The following is a 26408-nucleotide window of genomic DNA, read 5'->3' as shown; positions in this document are numbered from 1 at the left end:
GATAAGAAAATTGCTCTTTCCTTACTAATCTCTTTAAAATAATAATTCTTCAAAATGATTGAATACACATATTTCATAGTAATTCTTTTGTACTGTTTGAACCATTTCCAAAATATAGGAGATGCCCAGGTAGCAAGCACACGTCATTTTGACGTTTCAAATTGATCATTCACTGTCTATTCTTGACGTCATGAATTGACGTTTTTATGACGTAAAAGTGACGGTCTAATGTCACAGATTCTTGACGTCATGACATGTATCGCATTTTGACGTCATAAAATGTATCATATTTTGACGTCTTTTTCTTAGCATAATAATATATTTAATAATGTTGTCGAATAAAGCACTCTCTAAAAGTGAATCAGTGAAAAACAGTAAATAACAGTAAATATTATCACTGAAAAACAGTAAATAGTTACTGATTACAGCACTTATAAGTACAGCACTGTAAATCAGTGATATTTTATTGAAAGAATCAGTTAATAATTTTAACTATTTCAATCAGTAATATCTCAGTAATATTTCTCAATATTAGTAATATTTCTTTTGTTATTGTTATAGTAATATTAAACTACAATTCATCTCTCTATCTATGTCATAAATATAATATAAATATAATAAATATAAAAATAAATAAATATATACAGTCAAACCTGATTAAGTGAAACCTGGATAATAGGGAAACCGTGTCTGTGAAGCTGGCACGACAATCTACGAATTTAAAAAAAAAATACTAGTTCTGATAGCACTTTTCATAGTTAATAATTCCTGATGAAAATTAAAAAGAGTTCCGCATTCCTTATTAAAAAATCGAAATCGAAAAAATGTCGTCCTAATTTCGCGAATCTAGCACGACATTCTCCCTCTAAAGTACTAAACCGCATTCAAAATTATTATTTCTGACAACAGTCCTGATAATTCTGTTCAAGTTCAGCCTATATATGCAAATTCAGACCGATATTTCAATAATTAATAATTTTTTATGAATTTTTAATGTCCTTGATCAGCACGACACTTAGTAAAAATGTGTCGTGCTGATGATTTTCCGTAGTTTTAACGGCAGTTCTGGACAGTTCTATATAAGTTCTATCTTTCAGAAACATTTTTATGCACAGTTCCGACAGATTACTATTTTTTAAATAATTTTGTACAATAACTCAGCATAACTCTCCCTCTACAGTAAAACGATGTCAAAATTATTCTTATTCAAATCTTAATTAAAACACAGTACATAATAATTTTAAAGTACATAATAGTAAAATAAATAATAGTTTTTAGCCATAAACAGAAAAGAGAACTTTTAATGAATTACTAATAAATGAAGTACTAATAAACGCTAATAAATCAAAAAATCTTTTATTTTTTGTTAATTTTAAATAAATTTTAGTTGATTAGAATTTAATCGATTTAATCTTATTATCAAAATATATATTTTTAAAACTTGAAAAACTATGAAAAAATATATTTTAACTAATTGTAAATTTTGTTAAAAAAAATATACAAATTAATTCGACTTCAGATAAGAACATTTTGTTGACTAAAAAAATGTTACCAAATTCTTATATATAAAGCGGATTCTTTCAAGTTCCTTTTTAGAATCTCGAAATTATAGATCCGGATTTCTGTCATGCTCACATTCAATCAAGATTAAATACAAGTGATTTAATTATTTCTATTTATGTATGCCACGTACATATCATTCGTCGTCATTCTTCATGTATGTACCCAATACGTTAAGTTAGATCCGGGAGTGGAGAATGACGATGCGAATGAAGGTTGTCGAGAAATTGGTCGCGATATGTAATGCTGATTTTTAGTTTTGGTTTCGAAATCAGCTAATACTAAATTTGAATGCGAAAAGTATCTGAAGCTTATGAATTTTACAACTTTTACACCTGTAACATTACGTTGTTGTACCAGTGAAACAAGCAATTCTGATAACCACTAGGTCTCTCTCTCTCTCTCTCCCTCCCCCTCTCTCCCCCGCTCTCTCTCTCCCTCTTTGTACTCTCACGTCTCTCTACTTTCACCTGAAACTCCGCAAATGGTTACATCCGCCAACCTAAGAAAGCTATGCCCTATTTACGATAATTTATTAAACCAGAGACGAGCCGTGCGCATGAATTTTTTTATGCAGTTATATCGTCTAGTATTTATAGGGGTAATATTATACTGAGTCTAAGAAAAAATATTGATTAGAACTGAATAAAAATAAAAATCAATATATATATTGTTAGATGAATTTAAAGTCAAACTTTATTTGAAAAAAATTTGATGCTATTACTTGTTCTTTATTTTTATCTTTAATATTTTTTATTTTGTTTGTTATTTTTTCTTGATTTATAAAAAACACTTATAATCTTCATGTAAAATGATTATTATAGGTATTACTAGCTTTTAAAAAAAATTCAAATTTATATTAAACATTTAAAATTAACTTTCTCATTAGCAAATTTTTTCTTATTTTTTTAATGTTATAGAATTACATTTGGAATCCAGGGAGAATTAAAAATTTTAAAACTCATATTTGTTTCTATATTTTTCATAATTATTTATAACTGAAATAGAATTTCATGCGAAATTTGAATAGTTCTCTAAAAAACAAAGATAGATCGATTTAGCCATTTAATAACGACAACATTTTTTTATCTTCCTTATAATTTCAATTTTAATTTTCTGCAAATTGTGATGAATTTATTCATTTTAGAATTCAACCTTACAATTAGTATTTAGAAAACTACATTATATTGGAAATAATTATTTTTATTCTTATATTCCAAAAAGAATTACCTTTTGTTGAACTGTATAATTGGCATTGAGAAAATGGAAAATATTGAGTTAGCTACAACATGAAGAGAAACGAGAGCATGATTAAATATTGGGGCGAAAGAAATAGTATTGTCACTCGAATAGAGTATAGAGAAGTTATTCGCTTGTCGGTATATACATGTAATATATAAATTATTTAAAATGAATTGAGGAAAACAGGCAAAAAAAATATAAATTATTTATTTCCTCGTTCAGTTTTTATTGAGAGAGAGAGAGAGAGGGAGAGGGAGAGGGGGAGAGAGAGAGAGAGAGAGAGAGAGAGAGAGAGAGAGATTTAAAATACTTTAAAATAAAGTACTTTAAAATAAATATTGGTATATTTTGGTACTTTAAAGTAAATATATTTTATGTATCAATATTGCTTAAAAAAAAATAAAAATATTTACATTCATACACATTTACGTGTGTATGTAAATATATACACGTTTATTTGTCTATTTTTTGATTTATCTGAAGTTTATCTGAATATTTCAAACATTGCATGGCAGGCAAAACTATTTTAGACAAAATTTGTGAAATTTTGAGAGGGAAAAAGAATTGGTGATTTTAAATTTTATCTAAAATTATTTTTCAAAATCGCAAAACAATTTTTTTAAAGAAACAGAAGTATTTTTTTATGTTTTTAAAAGATCATTCAATTTTACATAGAAAAACCACTAAGATATAAGTTAAATCTAATACTTAAGGAGTTTACTTAGCAATGAAAAATGTAACTTTGTTAATTTCAACAATGATGCGCGCGATTTTATGTGTGTGCTTATCTGCATGCATATGAATGTAAGTATATAAAAATTCTCAGCATTATTCTGCTGAGAATAAAGACGAACATAAGAGCTAAATGGAAACTGGTCTTCTTCGACGATAAACTTTAAAGTTTTTCAAGAATATAAAACTTTAGTCAAAACTCAGACAACAGATGAAAAAAAATTGAAATTTTTATAGAAAAATGACATTCGATAGGAAATCTAGAATGGAAATGAAACACTAACGTCTAGTTGCGGGAGATGGACATTTCGAACATTTAATTTAGTTATTGTTAACATTATTATTCAATTAAAAATTACGAGAAAGATAATCATAGAACTCTTTTATTTTTCTCCAACTTTGAAGGCCCATAACTTTATAGGAAAGCATTTCTGGATCGATATTCATAAGAATTTTTTTCTTTACTCTTTCGTTGCTGTAGGCATTTCAAAATTTTGGTAATTATATAGAGTGGCCCCGAACGTTTCAGCCAGACTTTGAGATTTTATAGGAAATTTAATTCTGAACAAAAAATTTCCGATAAACATGGGTCGAAAAATGCTTCCTTAAGAAGTTATCGTTCAAAAACCTCTGATGAAGGAAAAGGTGCAATGAAAATGAAATAAAAAGAAAATGAAACTAAATAAATTTCTTGAAAAAAAACGATAAAAATAAAAAGTAAAAATCTTTTTCTTTTATGAAAATAAAATATTATATTTTTTTTAAACTAATATTTTAGTAGTAGCATGTAATAGTAGAAAATGAATAAAGACGTTTTTCAAGAAATTTATTTAGTTTCATTTTCTTTTTATTTCATTTTCTTTTCACCTTTTGCTCTTCCTTCATCAGAGGTTTTTGAGCGATAACTTCTTAAGGAAGCATTTTCCGACTAATGTTTATAGGAAATTTTTTGTTCAGAATTAAATTTCCTATAAGATCTCAAAGTCTGGCTGGAACTTTCGGGGCCACCCTGTATACTATTGGTGCTTTAAGTTCAATTGTTATCACTTAGATGATGCTTTTTGGCGTTTTTAAGCGTTCAGTGTTTATATTATTATTATTCCAAATATCTTCATACTAGTAACTAATACGCGATGCACGACAAATAAAAAGTTTATAAAAGTCTATAGCGATCACGGCTAAATATGTGTCGTCTGTCACACGCGCTCCGTATCAGACTTCGCTGTAGCGAAAGCGTTAAAGTCGTTCAAGAAATTAGTTGCTGGAGTTTTATAGACATTACTTAGGAAACCTTGTCTATTTACGCAGATAGGAAACATGCACAAATTATACGCGAACGTGAGTATATAGTCAATGTAGTGATTTTTTGAAAAAAGAAAGAAAAAAACGATGTATAATATATAATCTTGTTTTTAATAAAAAATTATGTATAATATTCAATTATAACGTAAAATGTATACGCGTGCACTCTTATTATAAATACATATATTTCTTAATATACATATAACTAAAAAGAAACAAAATATTTTTTTCATAAAATGTTTTTTTTGTTTTGAGAAAACGTCTTTTAATTTTTTTCAGATATTTAATATCTTTCTGATTTTGCAAGTTGATTTTTCATTATTTTTGACTTTTTTGATGATAGATTTAAACTAATTACTTACTATTTTAAATGTAGATTGCGCATTTCAATTAGTTACATAGTTATGCAATTTTTAAGTAAATAAATTTTTAAATAAATCTATAAATAAATAAATCTTTAATTAAATAATTTTTAATTAAATAAATTTTCTATAAATAAATCGAAATGAACAATCATCAAAATGACATCAATTGAATTTGAATTGTTTTTATTATAAATACAAAAACAAAGTTTGTAATTTTTAAAAATATAGTGAGTCATTGTTAATATAATAAAAAAGTTTTTTAAATTTTTATCTGTTTATCTTTTTTCTTCTCGAAAATAATTTTAATGAATTAATGAGATTTTTATGATTAAAATGATATCAATTATTTTAAAAAGTTTTATTATGCATCTAATTGAAAACTATTCGAATTATACCATGTTTATAATTTGCTGCAAAAGTTTCATTAATGCAGTAAAATTATTTTCAAAAAAAGATAAATTATATTAAATATATTCTGTAAAGAGAATTTATTATTATATTAATAAAAAAATATGAAGAAAAATACTATATTATATTTAAAAAAAATAAAAAGAAGATTTTTATCAATGAAAGAAACGTGTTTTTTCAATATTTATTTCCTAGAAAACAAAACAAATTTTTTTAAATATCTTATAATATTTAATATACATACATAATATACATAATATTTAAATACAAACATAACATACATATACATAAAAAATATTAATGTAAACAATCTTGTTTATTGCAGAGATACGTAGATTGTACAGTATTGAATGTAAGCAGTATGCCAGATGCTGAAGATTCCTCATATGACAGTGATTACGAAGCTGAGGACTTAATGACGACAACGACGATGACAATGACAACAATGATGACAACGACAACGATTGCACAGAGTTCAGAACCGCAGATATCTCCCGCAGCGCATGCTGATATCTCTCGCACTGCATCCGATACTCTAGCAGCTGAGTTCGCAGAGTACGTCACTATGGATGGATCTTCGACCACACAAAACCCCGGTAAAATAAGAAAACTTTCACCTAAAGTTTTTCTTTTCAAATTCTTCTGAAATCACTATAATTTATATAAATTTAATAATAAGTGAGAATATAAATTTAATAGTAAGAGAGAAATTCGAGAAAGATATTAATGCCAGCAAAAACTTAAAAAAAATTTTAAACAGATACAGCGCTATTAGAATATATACAGGGTGTCCCAAAACTCATAATCAATCTTTCAAAGACAAATTCCTGGGATCATTTGGAAACGATTTTTCCTCAACTAAAATATCGAGGTGCTAATAATTTTCGAATGAATAAGTGATTGGAAATAAAGGTTTTTTCGTAAACTAAGTTTTGTAGAAATAAAATATTAACAAGTCATATTCTTCGATTAATTTTAAATAGAGTTTACTTTAGTTGAATTTTAATTTAAGGCTTAATTGCAAAGATATATGATGACAAAAATCGGGAACATGCAAAAAATGATGGCCTTTATCGACATTTTTGCTGAGGAAAAATCGTCTCCAAATAATCCCAGAAATCTGTCTTTGAAAGATTGAGTATGAATTTTGGGACACCCTGTATAGACGAGCAAAGAAAGTCCCAGTAAGTACTGTTTGTTGCAGTAATATAACAAAGAAAAAAATAATATAATGCGAGTTATCTGATACAAAACTAATATATCGTACGCATTATTTTGCAATATTACAACAATAATATAACAAAATATTATTGCAATATAATATTATTACGTACATATTTCCTCATTTGCTGTTATGCGGCAAAAATTAAACTTAATAAATTCGTATTTAATTTTTCACCATGAAATGGATATACATGATTATAAAAGATGAGGACTAGCATAAGACCTAAAGTATTTTTTTGCCAGTTTAATTTTTAATATAAACCCAATAAGGAATTCAGAATATTTAAATAGATTATTTGAAATTGATCTAGTAAATGTGAGAAATAATCCATTTAGTACCTATTTGAAGCAAAAAATCCAAATTTCTAATAATTTTATAAATTGTATAAATTAAATACGATACATATAATTTATTTTTTTATTCAATTATCAACTTTGTATGAGATCAATATTCTATAATATGAACTGATAAAATGAACTGATTATAGATAAGTATAACTTCGATGTAACATTATTAAATTAACAAATTGATTCAAAATAATAACTATTATGAAATCGAAATAGTAAATTAATACCATATAAGAGCCAAAAAGTAGTAATTGAAGCACAAAAAAGAAGAGAAAATATCTTCATTTTTCTCCTTTATTTATTCACTTTTTGTCAAATATATATTAAATATGTTTTGAACCATTTTTAGCATGATAATATTAATGTTAAGCATATCGGATAATAATACATAAAATTTCATTAATCATTTCATCATTAACATTTCATAATCAAGCACAAAACCAAATAAAAACTATAATGCTGTATTCCATAGTACTCTGGTGAACACATCCCCCCAAACAATTCTATTCACTGTACTAATGCTCATAAGGTACCTTAATATGATAAGTTCCGATACATCTATGTTTTTATGTCAAAGTAAAAAACAGAAATGCAGAAAACCATTAAATAGAAATTAAAATCAAAAGATAGTCAGGAAAATGACTCATCAGAATCTGCGTTTACACAATGTACACAAATTAATTGGACAATACAGAACGCCATTGTGTTGACACGAGATTATTTTATACTGACCTTGATGAACTTCATAGTTTTATTAAAGTTTAAATATAGTGCCGAAATATTTATGTAACAATTTATAATATATAAAATCTCATGCAAGGATTGTGATACGTCATGTGCGTTCAAACTGTCAAACTGTAACGATGTGTTTAGCGCACCGTCACTAACTGGTCCCCGGACCGATCATCCGTCCAATCGAGACGTCTTTGACACCCCTAATTAACACTGGTAGCCATCCCATGCGGTATACTATCATCATGCGCTATAGCACGAATAAGAAATTCACCTATGCGTGCTGGCGATATACAGAGTGATCCCGAACCTTCCACCCAGAGTTTGAGATCTTATAGGAAATTTAATTCTGAACAAAAAATTTCCTATAAACATAGGTCGAAAAATGTTTCCTTAAGAAGTTATCGCTCAAAAACCTCTGATGAAGGAAGAGTAAAAGATGAAAAGAAAATGAAATAAAAAGAAAATGAAACTAAATAAATTTCTTGGAAAAAACGATAGAAATAAAAAATAAAAATCTTTTTCTTTTATGAAAATAAAATAATTTTTTTTAACTAATATTTTAATAATAGCACGTAATAATAGAAAATGAATAAAGACGTTTTTCAAGAAATTTATTTAGTTTCATTTTCTTTTTATTTCATTTTCTTTTCACCTTTTGCTCTTCCTTCATCAGAGGTTTTTGAGCGATAACTTCTTAAGACATTTTTCGATCCATGTTTATAGGAAATTTTTTGTTCAGAATTAAATTTCCTATAAGATCTCAAAGTCTGGCTGGAACGTTCGGGGCCACCCTGTATAAGCCATCCGGTCAAGGTGCCGGCATGACACCAATGATGAATGGGTTTTTTCCTGCGCAGAAACCTCCGTACGCAAGTCTAAACTGACGTCACAGATAGATGTCGTCTATTACAGATGTATATAAGTGCAACATTAGATGAGATCCCTTGCGATTTTCCTGTGTTTTTTTAGTAGTGTCATAATGCGTATTATATTAGTCGATTTGTGTTAAAAGAAACTTTGAATTTTTTTCACTCCATGTAATTTCCTTCACATTTCTTTTCTCGCTAGATATCTCATATTTGCTCGAAATATATATGTATATGTTTTTGAGGTTTCATAGAGTTTGCTTAGTGCGTATGCGTGAGAAAAATCTCACGATTGCTCATCGTTGGTCGACACTAATCCTGCTCCTGGCTGATGAGCAAGTTTCGAAGCCATTCTGAACGTGCTACCATCAGGTATCGGATGCTCCCGTTGTAATGCCAGATATTCCCAATTTCTAGTATCCTATTCGCTTGATATCGGGGGACGGATGTTTCCATGTCGGGTGTTCCCGGTTCCGATGTCCTGTCCGCTTATATCACTGGGTGACGAATGTTTTCGTTGTCGTACCGGATATTCCTGGTTTCGATACCCTATCTGTTAATGTCATCAGATGGTGACCAATGGGTGTTTTCGTTATTGTGCCAGTTATTTCTGGTTCCGGTAATGACTTCCTGTGTCCGACTTGTAAATAGTAGATCGTAAGATATTGCTTTGCTACACCGCGCTTGTAGATAGTAACTATAAGTCTTATTCCTGCTAGCTTTAAGGCCGATCTATGAAGTAAATCCTCATGATTTGTACAGGGTAACTTTCAATAAAGACTTCTGCTTTGTCATCCTTACCCATCTTGATGATAATTATTATAAACATTAACCTACAGCTTTGATGAGATTGCGGACACGTTTCGCCACCCACGTTTACTTATTTGTAACCTCTTAGATGTAAGATTTGAAGTTATAATAAAGAGTTATTATTTCCTTGCAACTGTAAACAAGTCTCCCTTCTTACGCCCGATTCCTGCCATTGGCAACTTGTTTTGGAGCGTAAAGAAAGGAGAACCATTACAAAACTAGTAGGCAACTAAAATGAATATTTGCGAACATTGGAACTACATTTATACTTCACGAAATACTTCACAACTCTCGATTTTAACGAATTATAGATTTAAATTTAATCACGAATTTAATTGAGTTTGATATTTTAGATAGTAAATTTTCGCTGGACAAATAACTCTGAAATATTTTTTTATTAAGAGATAAAAAACTAATCTGAATCTGCAGAGTGATACGGAAGGATTGCATCATACATTTGCCACAATAGTAGACTTACCAAAAATTTAAGCGCGTTTGCTCTTTTCTGATTTGTTATTGTTTTTACGATTCAACGTCGAAAATTTATATATTTATATATTTAATAAATTTATATATTTATCATTATTACAGCTCTCTCTTTTTCTTTTAAATCATCATGGAATGTACAAGACGTTCTGTATTGTTATTGTCAATTAATTTGGATAAACTAAACTCAGATTTTAGTGAGTCATTGCCTGATTATATCTTAAATTTGGTTTTTGTTTAATGGCATTCGTACCTTTTACTCCAATATAAAAACAATGAATGAACTTATCATGTTAAAACTACTGAACTATATACAGGATGGCCCCGAACGTTCCAGCCAGACTTTGAGATCTTACAGGAAATTTAATTCTGAACAAAAAATTTCCTACAAACATTAGTCGGAAAATGCTTCCTTAAGAAGTTATCGCTCAAAAACCTCTGATGAAGGAAGAGCAAAAGGTGAAAAGAAAATGAAATAAAAAGAAAATGAAACTAAATAAATTTCTTGAAAAACGTCTTTATTCATTTTCTACTATTACGTGCTATTACTAAAATATTAGTTAAAAAAAAATTATTTTATTTTCATAAAAGAAAAAGATTTTTATTTTTTATTTCTATCGTTTTTTTCAAGAAATTTATTTAGTTTCATTTTTTTTTTATTTCATTTTCATTTCACCTTTTGCTCTTCCTTCATCAGAGGTTTTTGAGCGATAACTTCTTAAGAAAGCATTTTTCGACCCATGTTTATAGGAAATTTTTTGTTCAGAATTAAATTTCCTATAAGATCTCAAAGTCTGAGTGGAACGTTCGGGGCTACCCTGTATAAACTGGAACGGAAACTGCCATTGTAAATACATAAGCGTACGGAGAGCCTGAGATAGATAGATGTTTAAGGTAGGGTATCTCGCTCACACGCATATACGCACATGCGCACAGTCTTGGACAGTACAAGCAGATCTAAAAGGATGAAATGAGACACTTGAAGATTGTTCTCTCTCAGCTCGCAAAAAACTCTGCAGTTTCCATTTCAGTTTATATATAGTTCAATGATTAAAACACTTTATGAACTAACATTAATATAATGAGTAAAACTTTTCGGGGGAAAGTGACAGTCACCAGATTATTGTGTAGTACAGCATTATATACAATTTTTCTATTTGACTTGTGCATGTCAATTGCGAAATAATTTTATGTATTTATATCCGATATATTATATTATCAGTATTATCTTTAATATTAATATTAAAATCATGCTAAAAATATACCAAAAATGATCCGAATCGTTCATATATGATTATATATTTTAAAAAAAAGCAAATATTTTGAAATATATCAATGAAACAGAGAGAACAAAAGATGTTTTTTTTCTTCCCTGCGTTCCAATTACTACGCTTTATCTCTTATTTATCAATTTTATCATGTTATAAGATATGTTGTATGTTACATTTATAAATGGGAAATTACACTTAATCAGTAACTTATTGGTAATATTTATGTATATCACTTATAAAATTTCATTTTATTACTTTCTATAATATTAATATAACAATATTTACTAATTTTTAGTTCGATTATCTATGCTCAGTTCCCAGTATCTTTTTCATTCATATCTCTACAAAAAAAGAATAGATTAAAAAGAGAATCAAGTTTTATACATAGTTTTATATGAATAAAAAAATATACCTAACTTCACCATACACAGGTTATACCGCTCGAGTAGAGTTCGCCCTGAAACTGGGCTATACCGAGAGATTGGTACAAGCAGCTTTACAAAAACTGGGTCCGGACCCTGGTCAAAACGAGCTATTAGCCGAACTGATTAAGCTTGGAGCAACTTGTTCTCCGAAATTCATTGACGGTTCCGACGAAGCTGACAACTTGCTAGATACTGAAGTGGACACCGACGAAGGCGAAGGATCACTTTTAACTTCGACGATAACAAATGGAGTCTTCTCTATTGATTTAAAACCTATTGTTATCGATGGCAGCAATGTCGCCATGAGTCATGGTAACAAGGAGATATTTTCTTGTCGTGGCATCAAAATATGTGTCGACTGGTTTCGTGCCAGAGGTCACAAAGAGATCACAGTCTTTGTTCCTAAATGGCGGAAAGAAGCCTTTAGACCCGATAATCCGGTTGCTGACCAAGAAATCTTGAGTGAGCTTGAAAGAGATCGTTTACTGGTGTTCACACCTTCTAGGTTAGTGAAACAAATGCATGAAATTTGTTTAAAAAGTTAAAGTGGTTTAAATATCATATATTCAGAAATATATTTTTTTTGTTTTAAAAAATTACTTTATACAATTTATTAATCTTTATAAATTAAATAATAATATACAGAGTGGGGCATTTATAGTGACACAAGCAATTTTTTTGAAAACGAAGCGAGATATAAAAAAATGTTTTAGAAAGTTGTATGATTTGAAGGGGGACATAAGATGTGCCATTAGTTTGACCTTGAAGAGTCACCTAAAGGTCATGTGAAGATCACCTCCAATTTTTTAAATGGGACATCTTATATGCTTTTGCATATTCTTGTAGCTCATCTCGAGAGCTTTCCAAAACGCTATAATTAAATTAGGGTAAATGTTTACTTCACGTCACACAGCTCGAAAAATTTTTATTTTTAGATATGTTGTAGAGGACACATTCTTAAGTAATACACCGTTTAAATTTTGTGGCGCTCTCTCTTCGTTCCTGAGATATGCAATTTTAAAATTTCATACTTGTATTATCTTTCGTTACTTTCTAAATATGTTTATACTTTTGTGTTTACACTTCCAGATTCATCTTTCTGAATAACTTTCAGAAGGTTTAGCCGCTCATTGTTATTTATTAAATAGTTATTAACAAACAAAATTTCAAAAATAGAATATTGTTAGAGCACGTGGTCGTGGTTATCGTGAAGAATAAGATTAAACTTAACACACTTCTCAGAGAAAAGTATACTTTATTGTTAAGCTTATTTGAACTTATAATTAGAGTTATGTAAACTTTAGTTTTTGGTAAATCTTTGGTTTATATGTTAAACTTTTGATACGGAAGCGACAAGCGCACGTCTGCACACGTCGGTGCACGGGAAGAGACAGAGAAAAATGTAAGAGCCGCGCGGCAAGCGCAACGGCAGCGCCAGCTAGGCATTGTGACCAACCTCGTGACATAAAAAGAAACTGCGGTCACAAAATAAATTTTTACATATATCCAACACTTCCCCTTAAAAATTTAAAAAGAAATAAAAGACAAAGGAGAGACACAAATTTATGAAAATGAACCTAATGACTCTATGCATTTATAATGCTTATTTAAGGGTAGTGCCTTAGTAAATATATCAGCAATCATCTCTGCGCTACACAAATAGTTCAATCTTATTAGATGATTCTTTAAAGCCTCACGCACAAAATGATGCATGACATCAATATGTTTTGTCCTCCCATGATAAACTGGATTCTTTGCTAGCTCTTGTGCGCTGGCACTATCATTGTAGATTGTTAGCGTAGAGTGCTTCTTTAATCCGATCTCTGTCAAAAATCTCTGTAGGTAGATAGCCTCCTTGGTAGCTTCTATTAGACCCATATATTCTGCTTCAGTGGAAGAAAGTGCAACAGTCCGCTGTTTTCTCGACTCCCATGTAATTGATGCATGACTGAGAAAGAAAACAAATCCTGTATATGAACGTCGATCATTTATACAGTTACCCCAATCAGAATCCACATAGCCCTTAAGGCTTTCTTGACTTGGGCTGTAAATCAATGACATCTCCAATGTTCCTTTGAGATATCGTAAAACTCTCTTTGCTGCAGTCCAATGTTGTGGTTCATAATAACTGTTGAACTGACTTAAGTAACTTACCGCGTAGGCAATATCTGGCCGTGTACTCACTGCCAAATACATTAAACATTAACTCACGATAAGGGATATCCAAAGCCTCTGGATGATTTTCTTGTTTGGATAACTTCAAACTTGCCTCCATCGGAGTTTTTGCTGGGTTTGCATCCTTCATGTTGAATCTAATAATTAAGTCTTTAATATATCCTTTTTGGTTTAGAATAATACTGTTATTCTTTCTAGAAAATTCAATTCCTAAACAATACTTTATTTCTCCTAAATCTTTGATTTTAAGTACTTGACTTATATGATCCTTGAAGTCTTATATTTTACTTAAATCCTTTGACGCTACTATTATATCATCGATGTTACATATGTAAGTATTTTAGTGCGCGGACGCAACAATATATATATACGTTCTTAAGAAAGGTATAACTTTGTTTTGAAATTTTCTACTAAAATCAATATTTATTAATATAATGAAAACATATACAAAAAAGCTTTCTTTTTTTTGACCTTGAAGATGACCTTGCCTCACCAATTTTCATTGTCATTCGTAATGAACGCATCGAAATACACTAATAAGTAAAATTTCAGAACAATTGGAGATATGCACTTTTCAGAATTTTATCCGATATTTTTATCTTCAATAATTTAAATCTTCTCTTTCTTTTATATTATCGCAATTTTTTGTTTACATTTAAGAAATTTTTTTACTTATGCATCACTTAAATTATATTTTTAAACTTATATGTATACACACACTTTCCATTTGTAACTTTCCACGTAAAGCCTCCAAACTAAATTTTAATTTTTCGTCATAATAGGTTTGGATTAGGTTAGATCTTTTGGTAGTGGCCCTCCCCCTCGTAGGGTGATATCTATTGTATCCATACATATACTTTCCATGCGAATGTTAGACTAGGACGATAAAGCATTCCAAAATAGTAAATAGGTTTACAATTTAACGACTTATTTTTTCTTCATTTTGACTTCGAAAATAACCTTGTCAATTTTCATTGCCATATTCATAATCAGCGCGTCGATTACATTAATATATAAAATTTTGTGTCAAATACATTAATACATAAAATTTCAGAACAATCGGAGATATGCACTTTTCGGAACTCAAAAAATATCTTTTTTATAAATAAATTTCATTCCAACGTCTCACTGTGTCCGGATATGTTTTGTTATCAATTAATATAATACAAAACTGGAATAACCAACCTGATATTAATTTATATATCTTAAATTATAATTAAATTGTTTCAAAAATCTCCCATCCTACATATTCTCTGCTTTTTTTCTTTATAAATTATTTTTTCATAAGATTTTTTTATATTGTTATCAAAGAAAAAAAGAATTATACGATTTTGCACATTATATAAAATACAATTTAAGATTGGAAATTAATTTAGGTAAAATATTTAATTAGATTACACAACACGAAAAATGTTTATTTTAATATATGTATATTGTAGAAGATACATTTCTAAGTAATACACCGTTTGAATTTTGCAGCGGTCTCTGTTCGTTCCTGAGATATGCGATTTTGAAATTTCACACTTACGTGTATCATCTTTTCATTATATCTTATTTATGTATTTACAATTTAATATTATGGTAGAATTATATCTCCTACATAATCTATAAGATAAATATAATTTAATAAAGTATAAAAACTGCACTTTATTTTACCTGAACTTTTAATAAGTGTTTGCATATAACTTCCTTCGTTTTGCAAAGTATGTATGTGGATACCGTAAGTTCCGACCTCCGCTACAAGGGGCCCCACTTCATGAAGATATAACCTAACCTAACCCGTGTTTGAAATGTAGAATATACTTGGCTTTACATAAAAAATTGCAAACTTATGTAAAGCTATATGAACCATGTGAAGCGAGATATATTTCATACGTTACACAGTTTGAGTTAGGTTAGTCTTTTTTAAAGGTACAGAGGGGCTCCGCTCCTCTCTCGTCTACGCGTTTACTTAAAAAGTAAATGTAAACAAAAAAAACATATAAACACACTTTCCAGATAAATTTGCACGTTCTATGCGAAGCCAGGTATTTGCCACATTTCAGATAGGTTGGGTTAGGTTATATCTTCCGAAAGTGGAGCCCCCTCGTAGAGAGAGCAGAACCCACGGTGTTCATGCATGTATTTTGCAAGACGAAGCAAAGTTACATACAAACATATATTTTATTAAACATATATATTTCTTAAATGTACATGGTGTAAAATTATGTTCTATTCATGAAACTTTTTTTCTTCATTAACTATTTAATAAATAACAAGCAGCTAAAACCTTCTGACAGTTATATAGAAAGATGTCCTCGATAAATAAAAAAATATAAACATATTTAGGATATAATGAAAAAATACAAGTAAATATGAAATTTCAAAATTGCATATCTCAGGAACGAAGAGAGACCGTTGCAAAATTCAAATGATATTATTTAGAAATGAACTTTCTACAATATATGTCAAAATAAAAATTTTTCGAGCTGTATAACCTAAAGTAAACATTTACTTTAATTTATTACATATTATATTTTAAATCTATCTGTGTACACATATAAATAGACAAATCTATTATTTTAAAATATATTATTTAATATAATATTTATAAATAGACAAATATATTATTTTTTAAAACTTAATAAGATTAACAACATTTTTATATATCATGTCACATTATACAAATTTCTGCAGATTGGTAGGCGGGAAACGTATGGTATGTTATGATGACCGATACATCTTAAAGTTGGCTGCCGAAGTCGATGGCATTGTCGTCAGCAATGATAACTATCGGGACTTAGCGCAAGAAAACCCTGAGTTTAGAAAAGTCGTTGAAGAGAGAATCCTTATGTACAGTTTTGTAAATGACCGATTCATGCCACCAGATGATCCGTTAGGTAGGAGTGGACCTACGTTGGAAAACTTTCTCAGGATCACTCCCAAAAAGGTTGACCCAGCACTTCCATGTCCGTATGCTAAGGTAATTTTCCTTTTATTTATTTCCACTATGCCACACTGCTTTTGAAAATTTTGAATTTAAAACTTAAAGTTATTAAGGACTATTCCATGTCTAACACCCTTTTTGCAATCACGAAAATTAGCAAAATTTGCAAAAATAGCTGACGCTTATTATGTAATCACATGTATCGAGTCGTTCCTTGAAATATCACATGGTTGCCTATCTGCGAGGCGTAGTGTAAGAAATTTAATACCTTAGAGATAAATTGAAACAATCATAGAAAAATATCGAATAGCGTATTAGTCACATAAAAAAAGAGCGATTATAAAATACGGAAATGCAAGGAATCCACGATTAATACGATTTATTCTTATCGAAGTAATAGACATAGCGTAGTAAAACATAGCGAACTCATATAACAGGACGTACATTTGCGCGTGATAAATAATCATTTTGCGAGATATCGAAAGCTAGTCATTACAGTGAGACTTGAAGAGACATGGCTACGGAAAAAGCTTTAGGATCTTTTATTGTACTTGTGATCTGAGTATAATAAATCAAAATCTGTATATAAGATTCTGTTAAATCAGACAGAACACGAACATCCGAAGAACATCCATAAAACGTCTTTTGAGGATATTAAGGATATCTAGGACCATCTGTCTTACATCTTTTAGATATTCTATGGACATTCCGTGATATATCCGTTTATGGAATTGGAGGATTTGCTTTAATCTCTGATATGATAAAAGAGAGAACATTCGGAATTGTAATTTACATTAAAAGAATGAAAACATATAAGTATTTTAAAATAATATATTTATTTTATAAAAATTATATTTTATACTACTTTTTATTACATTAATTAAACAAACATCTTAAAGTACTTTGTATTATACTACTAATCTATCTATTTTATATAAAATTAAAAATTTAATTATTTATATGTATATTTGAAATTTAGTTATTTATATGTATATTGAACTTTACATCTTAAGTAGATAATGAATGGATGATTTTTATTTATTCGGCGGACATTTATTTGTCCGATTTATAAAATCAATTTAACATCTGAAATTCCCACTAAGATCAGAAATTAAATCGAAGGAGTATATCTTTTACCTTATTTGTCGCTTTTTGCAAGCTTTATATAATTCTTTACTAAAACTTAGCAACATACGAGATAGCGCATTGTACGTAGCAGTAAACGAACGAACTAATAATCATATAAAATCATATATTTATTTATGCTCTTTTATTTATTTATTATTTATTTACTTAAATATGTAACTTTTATGTGAGAACAGCCAATACTGAAATATTTATCACATATATATACACATATACGTACATGATTGCAAATAGTATCGCGCTCCCGCGAAAACTTTGACGTCCAAGACCAGACATCCTGTGAACATCCAAATATTGCCACTAACGAATGTTTCGAATTGAATATACGATGGATGTTCATTTCATGTTCATGGACGTGCGGACGTAAAATAGACATAAAATGAACACCCATAGGATATCTTGTGCTGTCTGGATAATTCATTCAAGATTACTCCAATTTCTGCAAATTCTGATCACTACGGCGTCTTAAGGAGATTTCATGTACTTCAATCATACTTATCTCCGATTATTCTCCTACATATTCAATTAGAGAAGGATTTGTTACATTATTATTATAATTAAGGAGAGAGGGAGGACAAAGACGAAGGGTTTTAGGTATTTAAAATGTAAAAGTATTATGTCTGATAAAAGTAATAAATTGTAAATTTAAATCAATATTTCTCAATATTTGTAGTTTAAGTAAATTGATGTGTAGAGTTTTCTTAGAGATAACTTTCCCACAGGATGTTCTTGTGATTGTTACGTAAGTACTACGTACGGATATATTATATATATATATATATATATATATATATATATATATATATATACAGGGTCTACCAAAAGTGTGGAAACCCCTAAATATCTCGGAAAATATACGTTTTACAGAAAAGTGTTTCCAACAAAAGTTGTAGGGTTTAAGAAGATCTATATACTGATTCTATCAGTTTGACCTTGGATGGCGTCGTCAAGGTCAGGTCAAGGTCACATTGACTTTTTTAAATGACACCCCCTACATTTGATTGCATATTCTTATAGCTTAATTCAAGAGCTTTCCAAAACACTATAATAATGTTCATTTTTATTAAGTACTTTGCGAGTTATGAGGGTTGAATGATAGAGTAGCGCCGGTATTAACATTATCCAAGGTGTACTACATGGAGGTTACTCGCTCGGATTTACATCTGTTGTGTGTGTGATCCAGCTAACTAAGGCAAGATCGGTCGTGGATCCAGTCAGCAAAAGCAAAGACCCAACCAAATTACAATCGAGCATTTAAAGACCTGGAAAGCAATCGACATAGTAAACAGTAAATAAATTTGTGGATGCTCATTTATCATAATAATTGTTCGAAATGTGTGCGTGTGCGTGCGTGCGGTGCGTGTATACAGAGATCAGGTTAGGTTGCACCAAACGATTGCAAATGTGTTTCAATGTGTTAAAGTAAATGCTGAAAGTGGCTGCCATTTACTTCCTGACAATATGCTAATCTTTGGTAGAATGTAGAAATGACTTTACGATTCGTTTCAAAAGGTATCAAAGCCATTTCATCCCTTATTCGCTGTATCAATTCGTGAATGGTTTTAGGTTTTGTTCTGTAAACCTTACTCTTCAGATATCCCCATAGATAATAATCAAGAGGAGTTAGATCTGGTGACCGAGGTGGCCAATCCTCTCCTCCCTCATTTCCGTTCCTTCTTCCTATCCACCGTAGCGGAAAAGTCTCATTTAAAATACGACGTGGTCCTGCACCAAAATGAGCAGGAGCTCCATCATGCTGAAACCATATTTCTTGGAAATTATTTGGAAAAGTATTCTGTATGGCTGGAATTATTTGATCAACAAGTAATCTCTCATACCTTTGAGCGTTCAAATATTCTTCAAAAAAAACGGCCCTATTAAATAGCCATCTATTATTCCGCACCATACATTTATTTTTTGTGGATGTTGTGTGTGAGTTTCCCGCACCCAATTCGGATTCTCATCTGACCAGAAACGAAAATTTTGATTATTAACTTCTCCCGTTAAGGTAAAAGTGTCGGACATCTGTGCCATATTTCCGGATTCATTCTTTCGTTAAATTCTTCCGTTTTGCAATTCTTGAACGTATTGCAATTTATATGGATGGAACTTGTTCTTCTTTAAAATTCTCCAAACCGACATGGGAGCAATATCGTGAGTTTGAGCGACTCTCTGAACACTAGAATTGGGATCTTCAATAAATGTCTGCAGAACATCAAGTTGTTTTTCTTCGTTGGTTGCAGACAATGGTCTTCCTGACTTAGAGCGATTTCTTACGCTACCAGTTTGTCTAAAACGTTCTATTGTTTTTAACACAGTGGACTTATTAATTCGACGGTTCGGATACGTGTCATTAAATAATCGAACGACATCAGAGAACGATCTTTCGTTATCACCCCATCCACGCATCATGAGGATAGTGATTCTTTCACGTTCCGACAAGTCGCCAGCCATTTTTAAAACGTTTAATTTTAATTAATCGTACGTTGTATTTGGACGATAACAATTAATTTCTGCTTGCTCAAAGCTGAAGTTAGAAGGTGCTCGTTCTTTGATAGCTTTATACATTCTTAGTTGAATTTTAAATGCGAGTTAGACTGCATGTAGTGCGTCACATAGCGGTAAATGAAGGAACTAACGAGACGTTTCATACACGTTTTATGGAGCAATTTTTTGGCAATTTGACTTCAGCGAAATATGAGGATATGTTGAGGAATCGATCTTGCCTTAGTTAGCTGGATCACACACACAACAGATGCAAATCCGAGCGAGTAACCTCCATGTAGTACACCTTGGATAATGTTAATACCGGCGCTACTCTATCATTCAACCCTCATAACTCGCAAAGTACTTAATAAAAATGAACATTATTATAGTGTTTTGGAAAGCTCTTGAATTAAGCTATAAGAATATGCAATCAAATGTAGGGGGTGTCATTTAAAAAAGTCAATGTGACCTTGACCTGACCTTGACGACGCCATCCAAGGTCAAACTGATAGAATCAGTATATAGATCTTCTTAAACCCTACAACTTTTGTTGGAAACACTTTTCTGTAAAACGTATATTTTCCGAGATATTTAGGGGTTTCCACACTTTTGGTAGACCCTGTATACATACATACAGGGTAGACCATTTTAATCAATACACGCGAATATCTTAGAAACACTGCATTAAATCGAAAAATGTTTCAGGCAAAAGTTGTATGGCTTGAAAGGGGACATAAGATGGTGCCATTAATTTGACCTTGAAGAATCACTTGAAGATCACGTGAAGGTCAATTCCTTTTTAAATGGGACACCCTATATACTTTAGCATATTCTTGTAGCTTGCCTCAAGAGCTTTCCCGAACACTATAATAAAGTATTTTGAGTACTTTTCGAGTTATGAGACTTGAAATAATTTTTTAATTTTACATAAATCGTAAATTATCTTGTAAAATATTCATTTTTCAATTATCTTACCATATTTATGCACAAAATAATGAGAGGAATCGATTCAGTCCTTTAGGTGACTCTTCAAGGTCAAATTAATGGCACCATTTTATGTCCCCCTTCAAGCCATAGAATTTTTGTCTGAAACATTTTTCGATTTAATGCAGTGTTTCTGAGATATTCGCGTGTATTGATTAAAATGGTCTACCCTGTATATATATATATATATATATATATATATATATATATATATTGTTACGGCCCTGATGTCCGTGTTCGGGACGGCGCCGATTAACGAGAAGAAGCGCGTTGTCAAGAGATTGTTGATAGCAGCGTCTGTCATCTGAGTTCGGTTCCAGCTGTCAAGCTGCGCGGACGCGTTTCTGTATCGTGCCGAGCCGGATTGCTAATATTGTGCTAACGTTCTGTGTTACCGTTTGTAGTGTTCTGTGTTGTAGTGTTGTGTATTAAAGTTCCAAGTTCCTTTTAAAAGTGTCTATTCATTTCGCGCGACTCGCGAGCGGCCGATCTCTTCGCGCGCGTCTTCGATATTAATCGAAGTCCTCGCCGCGGGCGTAACATTTTGGGGGCTCGTCCGGGATAGAACGGACTCCGCGGTAATTCCTTCCGAGCAACGTTTCTGTGCCAAAAAGACGGAGAGATGGCTACCAAGTTCGAGCTGCAAGAACCAGCGACGGGCGTCTCTACGCGCAAGAGGATCCGTGCGGCGACCCCACTTCCTTCTTCGGGACCGTCGTTGGAGGCGACCACGCTCCAGGCTGCGATGCGGGAGATCCGCGAGCTGCGAGAGGAGCGTCGGCAGATGCGCGCTGAATTTGAGGCGCAGCTCCGGGAAAGGGACGGCGAGCTCCGTCGTCTGGAGGAGAGCCTACAGCGAGAGCGTCAACCATCAGCTCCACAGCTAAGTCCTTCCAATAATAGAGCGCGCGACGCGGACTTACATTCACTCGAGCTCGGTTTTAAACTTAAACCCTATAATTACGACGGAAGTGCTCCCTTGCGCGAATTTCTTACTCAATTCGAGTTGATTGCGCGTGCCAACGGATGGAACGATTCTCACAAGACTGTAGCTCCGGCAGCCTGTTTAAGGGATAAAGCGCGTTCGGTTTTAGATGGGATTTTCGAAATCAGGAATTTGGGATACGAGGATTTGAAATCAAAATTGGAATTACGTTTCGGGGAGGGGCATCTGGCTCAGTCTTTTTATTCTCAATTCACTAATAGAAGACAAAAAATTTCGGAGGATTTGGCTACCCTGGGCGCGGATTTAGAAAGACTATCTCGACTCGCTTACCCCGAATGCTCCCACGAGGTGAGGGATAAAATTGCTTGCGCGCAATTCATAGCCGCGTTGACGGACGGCTTTCTTAAGAGAACTTTACAGTTGGAAAATATTTCTTCCTTAAAAATCGCGGTAGAAAGAGCGATGGCTGTGAAAGTCATCCAAAAAAATAGCTTCCCCAAGAACAAATTTAATAAATTGAATAACAGATTTAATAACAAATTCGGCGGACAAAAGATTGGGGAGGCGAAAACAAACGAAAACGGTAAAGGGAGGTTAGAAAATAAGAATAATAGATTTCGGAAGAACAGCTTTGACTCGAAAAAGGAGTGTTGGCACTGCGGCGCTGAGGGGCATTTCCGATCAGAATGCCCGTTCTTTGAGGAAAACAAGAATTAGTCGAACTTTTCGGGGCGGGTTCGACTGGGGGAATGAATGCCCCAGATGAAAAATATTTTAATTTAGGTAGGATTAAAGAAAATTCGTTTTTGTTTTGTTATAAAGGTTCGGTTGATCATAATAGCTGTAATTTTAAAATTGACACGGGCTCCGATATCTCAGTTTTGAATAAAAACCTGGTTAAAGTGTCAGGACGGCGGTACGAGGTTAGGGGAAGCTTTATTAGATACCCGACGGGAGAGGTTGTTCCGGTTCTTTTTAGAGTCATTGTTCAAGTTAAATTAGGGGAGTTTTCTTTAGACGTTCCGATGCTAGTTGCAGATATTTCAGATAATTGTATATTGGGAGCTGATTTCCTTCTAAAGCTGAATTTGGAAAAAATTTTCGATCCTTTTTTTGGTTATCCAGAAAAGGCCTTTGAGTTTCCCTGTAAACGAATAATTTCAGAAGTCCCGTGTTCTTTGAAAACTTTATTTGAAGAAAATTCTAAAGACCTAAATTCTGACCAAAAGGATCTTTTTGTTGAATTCCTGAGGGAATTCCAAGATATATTTTCAGAGGATTTAACTTCGGGAAATTATGAAATTTTAGAACATGTTATTAAATTAAAAGATTCTAATCCCATCAAACAGGCTCCTCGCAGGATCCCTTTACATCTTAAAGAGGAGATAAATCGAATAATTCGAGAAATGAAATCTCAGGATGTCATTGAGGAGTCGCAAAGCCCATGGACATCTCCTGTAGTCCTTGTAAAGAAAAAGGATGGATCATTGAGATTTTGTGTGGATTTTCGGAAATTGAATGCTGTTACCATCAAAGATTCCTATCCCCTTCCACGTATTGAGGATATTTTGGATCAGTTGTCTGAAAATTCTTGGTTTTCGACCCTAGACCTGAAAAGTGGATATTGGCAGGTAAAAGTTCATCCTTTGGATAGGGGAAAGACAGCGTTTTCCGTAGGAAATGGATTATGGCAATTCAAGGTAATGCCTTTCGGGTTATGTAATGCTCCAGCAACCTTTGAGCGTTTAATGGAAAAAGTGTTGCAGAATATCCTGTTTAAAATTTGTTTAGTATATCTGGACGATATTATTGTTTTCAGTAAAACTTTTGAAGAGATGCTATCGAATCTAAGGGAGGTTTTTCTTCGCTTTCGTTCAGCGGGCCTGAGAATCAATCCTAAAAAGTGTTCCCTCTTTAGTAGAAGGGTAAAGTATTTGGGACATGTTGTTTCTGGACAAGGTGTTGCTACGGACCCCGAGAAAATTTCGGCGGTAGAAAATTGGCCTATTCCTCAGAATAAAAAGCAAGTTCGTAGTTTTCTGGGATTTTGTTCCTACTATAGGAAATTCGTTAAAGGTTTTTCTGCTTGATAGCAAAACCTCTGTTTTTACTTACTGAAAATCAATATAAATTTGAATGGACCCAGGCGTGTCAGGAAGCATTCCAGGAGTTGAAGTGTAAGTTGATTTCTTCACCGATCCTTTCTTTTCCCACTCAGCTTGGAGAGTTCATTCTAGATACTGATGCTTCGAATCATGGAATCGGAGCAGTTTTATCTCAGATTCAGGACGGCTCGGAGAAGGTGATTGCGTATTATAGCCGAGTCCTTAGTAAAGCTGAGAAGAATTACTGTGTGACCCGTCGAGAACTTTTGGCCATTGTGGAATCGCTCAAATCTTTTTATTATTATTTATATGGAAGGAAGTTCCTGATTCGTACAGATCATATTTCTCTTTGCTGGTTAATGTCTTTTAAAGATCTGGAGGGTCAGCTAGCCCGGTGGCTTGAAAGATTACAACAGTTTGAGTTTGAGATAATCCATCGAAAAGGGCGTCTGCATCAAAATGCTGATGGGTTGTCGAGACGACCTTGTGCGGAAAAGAGCTGTGCTTACTGTGCTAAAGCTGAGTCTAAAGAAAATTCAGTGGCCCGTATAGTCTTGGAGGAGGAAAACTTGGAGGATTGGCGCAGAAAACAATTAGAAGACCCTGTAATTTCATTATTTCTTCGAGCTAAGGAATCAGGAAGACGTCCACTTCACGAGGAAGTTTCTTTGCAAGATGTTTCGGCAAAAATTTACTGGTCGTATTGGGATTCCTTAATTTTAGAAAATGGTGTTCTTTTCAAGAGATGGGAGTCTCGGAATTTGAAATCTTTCGTTCTTCAGATTATTGTTCCCAGGAGTTGCATCAGTCGAATACTAGAACTTGCCCACGATTCTGCTACAGGCGGACATTTTGGAGTGAATAAAACACTAGATAAGATTCGGAAACGTTTCTATTGGGCTACGTGCAAACATGATGTGGAGGACTGGTGCCGTTCTTGTGGAATTTGTGTAGCGAAAAAGGGTCCTTCGGAGAAGGGGAAATCTCCAATGCAAGTTTATAATGTAGGGGCTCCATTTGAAAGGGTCCAAATGGATATTCTCGGTCCTCTTCCTACTTCAAATGGAAATCGATACTTGTAGGTTACGGTCGATTGTTTCACGAAATGGGTTGAGGCTCTTCCATTAAAGAATATTAAAGCTAATACGGTAGCGGAGGCTTTTGTGAGTCAGATAGTTTCCCGTCATGGAGTTCCTTCGGAGATACATACCGATCAGGGTAAAAACTTTGAATCAAAGATTTTTCAGGAGGTGACACGCCAGTTAGGGATTAGGAAAACTAGGACTACTGCTTTACATCCACAGTCTAATGGACAAGTTGAACGTCATTATCAGACGATTTTAAATTATTTAGCTAAATTTGTTGCAGAAAATCAAAAAGATTGGGATAGTTGGATTCCTATGTTTTTATTGGCTCATCGATCTTCAAAACATGAGGCCACGGGTGTTTTTCCCCTGCGGAAATGTATTTCGCCCGTGACTTAACTTTACCTTTGGATCTACTGCGAGGAAGTCCCCCCCAGGAAGATAGGAGGGTTTCGATTGGGAGTTATATCCAAAGTTTAAAGGAAAAAATGCAGAATATCCACGAATATGCTAGACAACGCATAAATTTACAATCTTTGCGGTCTAAAGTTCGTTATGATCGTAAAGCTAGACAAATTCTCTTCGAAGTAGGTCAGGATGTTTGGTTCTTCAATCCCCGAAGATCGTTTGGAAGGACTCCTAAATTACAAAGTAACTGGGAGGGTCCTTATCGTATAGTGAAGAAACTTAATGATGTAGTTTTTGCGATTCGAAAATCTAATAGACATAGACAAAAAATAGTTCATGCTGATAGGTTAGCTCCTTTCTATCATAGGCAGG

General features: G+C 32.4%; 1 protein-coding gene across 3 annotated transcripts in view; it reads left to right on the top strand.

Moving 5' to 3' along the window:
- The window catches only part of LOC105248397 (probable ribonuclease ZC3H12C), a 91273-nt gene that overhangs the window by 21017 nt on the left and 43848 nt on the right, over positions 1-26408 (top strand). For all 3 annotated transcript variants that reach the window (XM_025412089.1, XM_025412088.1, XM_025412090.1), the window contains exons 2-4: positions 5935-6205; positions 11781-12279; positions 16626-16911. In XM_025412089.1, coding sequence (XP_025267874.1) covers positions 5935-6205; positions 11781-12279; positions 16626-16911 — 1056 coding nt within the window. The remainder of the gene's footprint in view (positions 1-5934; positions 6206-11780; positions 12280-16625; positions 16912-26408) is intronic.

The sequence above is a fragment of the Camponotus floridanus genome, unplaced genomic scaffold, assembly GCF_003227725.1.
Source record: "Camponotus floridanus strain SB8 unplaced genomic scaffold, Cflo_v7.5 scaffold47, whole genome shotgun sequence".
NCBI lineage: Eukaryota > Metazoa > Arthropoda > Insecta > Hymenoptera > Formicidae > Camponotus > Camponotus floridanus.
The sequence above is the reverse complement of the archived record's forward strand: the minus strand, read 5'-3'. Positions and strand labels throughout refer to the sequence as shown.